The sequence below is a fragment of the Protopterus annectens genome, chromosome 14.part0, assembly GCF_019279795.1.
Source record: "Protopterus annectens isolate FY-2018-M chromosome 14.part0, PAN1.0, whole genome shotgun sequence".
In the NCBI taxonomy this organism is placed as follows: domain Eukaryota; kingdom Metazoa; phylum Chordata; order Ceratodontiformes; family Protopteridae; genus Protopterus; species Protopterus annectens.
In genome coordinates, this window is record NC_056748.1 from 154316032 (window position 1) to 154325376 (window position 9345).

General features: G+C 42.6%; 1 protein-coding gene across 30 annotated transcripts in view; it reads left to right on the top strand.

Annotated features, from left to right (window-relative positions):
* ABLIM1 (actin binding LIM protein 1) overlaps positions 1-9345 on the top strand; it is a 2317257-nt gene that overhangs the window by 1975398 nt on the left and 332514 nt on the right. For 15 of the 30 annotated variants that reach the window (XM_044055906.1, XM_044055909.1, XM_044055905.1 and 12 more), the window contains one exon: positions 6045-6164. The exons of the other annotated variants lie outside the window; for them this stretch is intronic. In XM_044055906.1, the coding sequence (XP_043911841.1) occupies positions 6045-6164 (120 nt within the window). The remainder of the gene's footprint in view (positions 1-6044; positions 6165-9345) is intronic. 30 annotated transcript variants of the gene reach the window in all.

A 9345-nucleotide genomic window follows, 5' to 3' on the forward strand; every position in this document is an offset into this window, starting at 1 on the left:
TATAGACCTCCAGGATGCGTACTATCATATAAAAATGAACAGACGCTCCAGGAGATTCCTCCGCTTCAGGCTGGGAACCAGTCACTTTCAATTCAGAGCCCTGCCCTTTGGACTCACCACTGCCCCCCGGGTGTTTACCAAATGCATGGCAGTGGTAGCTTCTCACCTGAGACGTCAAGGATTCCAGGTGTTTCCATACTTAGACGACTGGCTCCTCACAGCTCCTACCAGGCATCTTCTTCTAATAGCCAGAGACTACACCTTTCGCATTTGTCAAAAGTTAGGTATCTCAATAAATTGCGAAAAGTCTGTTTTGTCACCTTGTCGTGCTATTACCTTCATAGGCGCAAATCTAGACACAGTCAACATGTCTGCGAGACTCACAGACCAAAGAATAGCAGACATACAAACTGGTCTCCTTCTCTTCCACAGCAACAGAGTCAAAGTCAGATTAGTTCTGAAAGTACTAGGGATTATGGCGGCTGCTATCCCTCTACTTCTATTAGCCAGATTTCACATGAGAATCCTTCAATGGCTGCTCTTCACACAATGGTCGTACCAACAACTTCCGATGTCCCACACCATTATGATTACGCAAGCATGCAAGAATCATCTTCTTTGGTGGATTTCTTCCCCCCAGCTCTTCCTGGGAAGACCCTTTGTTCCTCCCCCTCCGGTTGCTACTCTGACAACGGACGCCTCCCTGATCGGGTGGGGGGGGCATTATCAGGGCAGAACAGTCCAGGGCATATGGCAACCAGACGAACGCCACTTGCATATAAATGTTCTAGAGATGAGAGCACTGCTTTTAGCGTTGCAAGCCCTTCAAGACTCTCTTCCCTTGGGGACGATAGCAATCCAGATGGACAACATGTCTGTAGTATGGTATATCAACAAACAAGGCGGAACCAGGTCCTATCCCCTATGTCGAGAAGCACTCAGACTGTGGCAATGGGCGATTTCTTCTCAGCGGTTTCTGATTGCAACGCACATCCCCGGGAAGTCCAATCTTATCGTGGACAAGTTGAGCAGAGCTATCCTCATGCCTCACGAGTGGTCTCTGAAAGATTCTATTTTGGAGAAAATTTTTCTCAAGTGGGGTCAGCCTTGCTGCGACCTTTTTGCTACTCCCCAAAACAGCAAGTGCAGAGATTATTTCACCCTATTCCTGTTACCAGACCAGCCCAGCAGAGACGCTCTAGTCCAAGTTTGGCCCCGGGGACTTCTGTATGCATTTCCTCCCTTCCCACTAATCTCTCCAAGTGATACAGAAAGCTATCGCTCAGAAGGCCTCATTGATCCTCATTGCTCCTTACTGGCCTCGACAGGTTTGGTTCCCCTTTCTACATCAATTTCTGTTGGAGCAACCTTGGCATCTGGACCTAGTTCCAGATCTTTTGATCCATCAGTCGGGTCAGTTACATCGCTCCCTCCCCTCTCTGAACCTCACTGCTTGGTTCCTCCAGTTCCAACCTTAGCCAGGCTTCCTCAAATATCTCACTCTGTTCGAGATATCTTGATAGCTTCCCATAAATCTTCCACTCGGAAGATTTATCTGAGTAAATGGAAATGTTTCGCGTATTGGGCTCAAGGAAGGGACTTAGATCCTTTCACTGCTCCCATCCAAATAGTTCTGGATTTTCTAGCTGAACTTTTTCATGCAGGTTCATCTCCTTCTACTCTTAAAGTTCAATTGGCAGCTATATCTAACTTTCATGTGGGCATCTCAGATTCTGCCATCATGTCCCACAAGCTTTGCAAAGCGTTCTTGAAGGGAGTTTTTCTCCTTAAGCCTCCGATAAGAACTCCTCCTCCTTCTTGGGACCTTAATTTAGTTCTCACATCTTTGATTCTTCCCCCTTTTGAACCTGCAGCTTCTTGTTCAATGAAATTGCTATCCTGGAAGACTCTCTTTCTGGTAGCTATTACTTCAGCTAGAAGGGTATCAGAACTTCATGCACTCAGCAGTCGACCACCCTATCTGTTGTTTCATAAGGATAGGGTATCCCACGGACCAATCCATCCTTCTTACCTAAAGTAGCCTCTGTGGCAAATCTAAATCAAGACATAGACCTCCCTGTGTTTTTTCCTAACTTTTCTAACAGGTCTGAACAAAAATTGCATTGGCTAGATGTTCATCGTCAATTGAGATATTATTTGGACAGGACCAAACAGATCAGAAAAACTGACCAGTTGTTTGTTTCTTATGTAGAAGGTAGAGAGGGCCTTGCAGTTTCTAAGGTATCACTCTCCAGATGGCTAACATCCCTGATTTCCTTTGTGTATGAAATTAGACACCAAAAGTTGCCTAACAAACCTAAGGCTCATTCGACTAGAGCTTTGGCTACCTCTTTAGCTTTCCAAGACAGGCTGCCTATTGATACCATTTGTGCAGCAGCTACATGGGCTACTCCTCACACTTTCATTTCTCATTACAAGTTGGATCTAGCTTCTAGACATAGAGCTAATTTTGGTTCCACTGTTCTCAAGAGTCTGTTCCGATAGGCCACAAGGTGCTAGGGACGCGGTCCCATCCAGCAAGAATGAAGGCGAGATAGACAACTTAACATATAGAAGTTATGTTCTTACCATAACGTTCCATGTTAGTTGTCTTCTTCTCGCCTTCTTTCTTGCGTCCCACCCTCCTTCCCCCTAGCCTGGACAGACCTAGAGGAGTTTGATTGTGACCTCTCTTTCTTCCACCTCTATTGTATATATGTATATGCTATACTTTGCATATATTCCTTCATCAGGTTTCAGGTCACCTTCTTCCTTTCCTTTTATAGAGGTGGTTTTCCCTTTTCCAGTAGTTCTGGATTTATTATTGGCTGGGCCTAGCTTACAAACGAGATCTGAGGTAATACCGCCTAGCATTGTGGGATATAAGGGGAGCCTCGAGCCGGTGGAACCAACTCTCAAGCTTTTAGAGTGGCCGAGTCGGAGCCGAGGTACCCATCCAGCAAGAAAGAAGGCGAGAAGAAGACAACTAACATGGAACGTTATGGTAAGAACATAACTTCTATTTTCTCCTCAGGCCCCCTGTAAAGCAAGTGGTTCCTCCTTGGGACCTTTCTTTGGTCCTTCAGGCCTTGACCGCTCCCCCCTTCAAACCTGCGGCTACGGTAGATCTGAAATTTTTGTCTTTCAAGACGGCCTTTTTAGTAGCCATTACCTCGGCCAAGAGAGTTTCAGAACTTCAAGCCTTATCCGTCAAGCCTCCTTACTTGGTCTTTCATCCGGACCGTGTATACCTCAGGACCAACCCGTCCTTTCTTCCTAAGGTAGCTTCTGAAGCAAATATTAATCAATCCATTAACCTCCCTGTTTTCTTTCCTAAATATCAAAACAAAGGTGAATACAAGCTACATTCCTTAGATGTTCACAGGCAACTCAGATTTTATCTGAACAGGACAGCTGGTCATAGGCAATCTGACCAGTTGTTTATTTCCTTTGCTAAATTCAATTTGGGTAAACCAATTTCCAAAGTCTCCTTATCACGCTGGATTTCGCAGTGCATCTTATTGGCTTATCAAGCTTCTGGAAGGCCCGCTAGGATTCCTCTGGATGATATTTGTTCAGCAGCCACTTGGGCTTCATCTCATACCTTTATCTCCCACTACAAGTTGGATATTACATCTAGAGGTAGAGCATCCTTTGGCTCCGCGGTGCTCCGGAATATCCTTCCATGATGGCCGCCCAAGATTCAGGTAGCTGGGGACTCTGTCCCACAGGTTGCAGACAAATGAATCTCCTACTTCAGATTTAGAAGTTATGTACTCACCATAACGTTCCATCTGAGTAGGTGTATTCATTTGTCTGCAACCATCCCGCCCTCCTATCCCCCTGGCCTTGTCAGTTTCCTGCATATTATGTGTTACCCTTTTTAGGGTATTTCTATTGTTGGCAAACTCGATCTGAGGTCATGTAGGGAGAGCAGGGCATTATGGGTGAGGGGAGGAGCTGAGAGCTCGGATCCATAGCAGGAAAACCATGCCGGTTCGGATCCGATATCGGATCCATAACCCACAGGTTGCAGACAAATAAATACACCTACTCAGATGGAACGTTATGGTGAGTACATAACTTCTAATTTCATCCCATTGAAACTCCCGTCATTAGCAGCATGATATTTATGTGGCTTTTCTCAGAAATGCTGCATTGTAAGGCACATCTTCTGCTATTGTATTACATAAGTACAGACCATGCTTCCTTTAAACATTATTTCTTTCTTACAGCATCTGAGCTAATAATTGTAATTTAGCTTGTCATTTTAAGTATATAAAGACATCCAAGTCCTAGTCAGAGAGGGTCTATGTTACATATTTGAATGCTTAAATGTTCAAATATTAATATTAAATATACCAACTTCGAGATTCTGCTACAGTGTAGGGAATGAGAAAATTTCCCTTCCTGCACTGTAGCGCACTGAAGTGCAATCTCGGAGTTGGTATATTTAAGTAGCGGGGGGTGTGGGGTGCAGCCCCCCACATGGGGGGTGCAGGGGGGCCTGCCCCCCTGCCTAAACCCTTTTTCTTTTGCTTTTTTTAAGTTTATTTTTCTTACTATTCGAACATTTAAATGTTCGATCTCTAAAGGTCGACCTTTAGAGATTCAAACATTTAAGCGTTCAAGTATGTAACAAAGACCCGTCAGAGAGGCAGTTTCTGTTTTAAGCACACAAAGGTCTTTATAACTTCTATATGTATATTATGTTTTGGGTTGAATCTCATTTTTTAGTTTCTTAGATACTGAATCACCCAGATTATGTCTGTTTTATAAAAATTGTTTACTTTTCCTTGCTTTTCTGTTAAAGTCATCAAACATGTAGCTAGATTAGCAGATCTTCAAGTCAATCTGTTAAGAAGTGTGCGTGATCTTATGTCAGCATCTTTTTTAGTTTTATTTCATATGAAATAGTGTTCCTTCTAAGCCCATCTTCAATATATAGAATTTATCTTCCCTCTTCAAACGTTTGGGTTTGAGCCTCTGATATTTTGTGCTGTTTTCCTACAAGATTTCATTGCCTGGAAAGGAATCAGTGAATAGGGGGAGGCATACATGTTTGTGTACTAGTGGTAGTATCAGAGATGATCTTGCTGAAATCTTAAAAAGACGTTAATGAAAATTCTGCAATGGAGCACTGACATCAGGTGATAGGACTTGCAGTTTTCACAGCCTGCTGTTGTGGTAAGCTAGTAACTTGATCTGTGGCACAGAGTACTGGAGGCCTGATGGTCACTCGCGGTAAGTGCTGTTATGGTAGCTAGTAACTTGATCTGTGGCACAGAGTACTGGAGGCCTGATGGTCACTCGTGGTAAGTGCTGTTATGGTAGCTAGTAACTTGATCTGTGGCACAGAGTACTGGAGGCCTGATGGTCACTCGCGGTAAGTGCTGTTATGGTAGCTAGTAACTTGATCTGTGGTACAGAGTACTGGAGGCCTGACTGCAGCCCTGGTGGCCGAAGTCAAACCAAGAAGCATTGAAATTGAAAGAGTCATAGAGAATGAGTGGTGGACATCAGTTTATGCATTCCTAGAGAGAGAGATGGTTTTATTTGCTGCATGGCTGATGCCCCCTGGAGACCAGGTGGTATGACAAACAGAAATTGGGGCTTTGGACTCCTAAAGAACTCGTAGCATTAGGACTATAAAGCATGCATCATTGGACCAGCACTGCAGATCACACTTTGGGCTTGCATTTGTCATCTGCTGCAGTGGTGGGAAGTTAGGGGCGTACACCATTTCCCATCTGCAACTGCCGTAATGCCCTGGTGTTTCCACCCTTTGCAGGTATCCTCAGGCATTTGTAGAAAGGGGTAACAATAAGCATGTAGAAGAAAAGAGCTTGCTAGTTACAGGAGGATGAAGAAGAAGATAAAAATTGTTTTTTTTTAATTAATTTTACTGGTAGTATTTTGCAGCTCCTAATTGTTTATGCTACTGTTTCTTTAAAGCTGTTCATACTTCTGTTTCATTTTTGTTTTCCTTTCCTTTGCTTCCATTTGTGTTTTGTTTCTATGGTTCCCCGCTGCTTTTGCAACAGAGCTGCTCTCTACTGGTGTGCAGCGGTTACCGTATCTGCGCACTAGCAGTTTCAGCTCCTGCCACAGTGACTCCCGCCCTAACTCCCCTTTCCGAAACCACTTCATCCCCCATGTCAAAGGTAAGCGCCAAGCTGCTATAGCTCAAATAAAGTATATGAACACTGTAGAAAGCTAACATGTAGTTAAAGTAGTCGGGCAGTCACAGCATGCTTGAAATAAAGTTACTACCACCACATTTTTTGCACTTGAAAGTTACTATAGCTTTTTCAGAAAGGAAATGTATACATTCTTAGGAACTGTTTGCAGTATAGAAATGTAAGAAGAAAAATCTCCAAAAACATAACAGTCATTTGTGTGGTGTTTTGCATATACAATATCCGTATGTGTTTTTCTTACAGATTAAAGTTTATAGCTTAAGTCAAAAATTAATTTTGTTGCATTTTTCTTTATATGTATCTTGTTGCATTTTACTTTGTATTATTTATTTATTTTATTTATTTACATTTGTTGACTGGGAGAGTCCGACTGGATGCAGGCCCATTTTCAGCGGCGGCCCGGGGAGGAAAGCTCCACATTAAGTGTTACTGACATTATACAGTTTGAGAAAAATAGCATTTAAAAATTATAAACATTGTTCCAGCTGTAAAACGTAATACAAGTTTAAAACATAGTGACAGATGTTGAACATAGTTACAGATGTAGACATGATTCATCAGTGGACAACTGAATCAATTTTTGTTTGTGAGGTACATAACAGACATTAACACTTGTTGCCAAAAGAAGTTCTTGCTATATGATAAGTAGCTAGGTTTATGTGCAACCAAGCTTGCTAAAATTAAGGTAGTTAGTGGGGTGCAGAGAGAGGTTGTAGGTGGATGGAGTGGGTGATATTAGAGGGGGGGTTGCAAGGGCATATCCTGCATGTTTTTAAGTGCGCTTTTAGTAAAGATTTGACGTGGGTGCAAGAAGTTACAGAGGTAATTGAGGGTGGGAGGGAGTTCCATAATTTGGCTATAGCGCAGGAGAATAATGCTTCTTCAGCAGAGTTATTGGCTCTTGTGACCTGTAGGAGGTTTTTGTGGCTGGATCTTAGTGGTCTGGTGGTAAGATAGGGTTGGAGTAGATTCTGTAGGGATGGGACTTTTAGTGGATGGTTTACTAGTTTATGGGCGAGTTGGTACCATTGAAGGAGGTGAGGGAGCTCTAGCCAGCTCAGTTCTGCCAGTGGTGACTACCGTAGGAAGCCCCTGTGGCAAATTTGGAGATTTTGTTGTAGTAGGTTTTGAGCTTATTTAGGTTGCATTGTCTTAGGTTAGTATATATTGGAGGGGCATAAAGTAGGGTGGAGATAAGGTGAGAATTTGCTGCTGAAATCTTTAAACTTATGAAAACTACTAAAAACAAAATATTTTTACTGAAATCTATCTTTGTATATATCTTGTTGCTTTTTTTTCGTATCACTATTTGTATTTGCATGCCTTGGTAGGCCTAAAAGTGGTCCATGCAGTTCAGTGCTGTAATGCAATTAACCAATATGAATAAACCAGTGGATCATACATCTGCCGGTGTCTTTTTTTAATATGCAGTATTATAGATGTTTAGCGGTGAAAACATCTACAGCCATGCAGATAACATAGGAAGGAGAGCTATCTGTAACAGTGTGATTAAGCAGAAACCTTATCCTTTTAACTTATAAATTGTGCAACTTACACTATATGGGTTATAACAGATATAAATTGTAGTTAAAACCGATAACTTACAATGATCTTAGCTATCTAAATAACAGAAAAGGCAAGGAATAATTACAGGGTTTTTCTTGCAGCAAAGCTTGAAAAAGGAAAAATAATAAAGGGCTGTTCACCTAAAAAGACGGAGGAAAGCGATGTATGAAATAAAGTTAGCACACCAAGAAGTGTATTCGTAGTGTACAACAGAAAACAGACAATTAAAGCTGTATGATGGGAGGACCTGTGTCTTCAGGAAGCACTCAAGCTCAGCTGAAGAACAGCCTTCGTGAAGCTGTAACCTCACAGAAATTACATGCAAAGGGGATTATCTAGAAGATAAGGAAGTATAAAGCTCCAAAACTTAATTCTTCAGAAGGCTGTTCCGGCAGATGCACTGTTGATACAAGGGTGATGATTGATACTTTAAGAATATGAGGCGGACTAGGATAGAAGAACCATCACGGGGGGGGGGGGGGGTAGTGAGTTTTGTGAACAAGACAGTGATAAATGCCTGAGAGTAAGAGTATGTTTATTGGTCAACACAGGCCTCCTGGGATGGGAATATAAAGGACAGTAAACTCAAAAGTATACCTTTTACACGGCTGTTACTGTTGAAGGTATTACTGGTATTGTATGGTTTACATCTGTCAATAGTACTTTTGAACGTGTTTTGCATATGAAGATTAATATAGTCATGCTCTGTTAGTGACTAGAAAAGTTAACAGAATATCCTTCATTGACCGGTATGTTGCCTGTCATTTTATAGTCATCAAGTTTATACGAACTGAGCGGGAAAATTATATCATGAGAACAAATGTGCTTTAAACACAGACTTTGTGTGTGTGTGTGTGTACACACATACACACACACACACACACACATATATATATATGGGTGCACTGCTAATTGTTGGATGAATGTTTGGTCTTCATCTGTTTGGTTGACCTTATTTGGTTGACTAAACAGGTGATCAAGATTACACAATTCTATGAGATAGGGAAAATCCCTGTGATGTCCCCACTCTGGGCCAGTAATCAAGGAGCCTGTATCCTCACCACTGGCACTGGAGGGAGATGTCCACTTGGAACAAAAATGGATATACCCAGTATTTCCAGATGCAGCTGTCTGCATCAAGCACAACTTCCCTTAAAAGCACACAAGGAACACACTCAGTCCAGGGTCTGGATTTCTCTATCTGTCTCCCTCCAGGTCCCCAGTAAGACTCCCCAGTGGCACAGCTATAGAGTTGAGACCTATGCCAAGTGTCCAAGCCAAGTTCTCCACCGCTGTCTCTATGAAACCAGTGCTTTGTGTCCCTGCTCCAAGCAGCTGACACACACACCCTTTGAGATTTGATTTTCACACACATACACACACACACACACACACACACACACACACACACACACACACACACACACACACACACACACACACACACACACACACACACACACACACACACACACACACACACACACACACACACACACCTGGGAAAGGCTAGCACAGATTTACTAGCTATACCCCCTTCTGCCAAAACTATAAGGTAGTTACCCTGCCACCAGACATA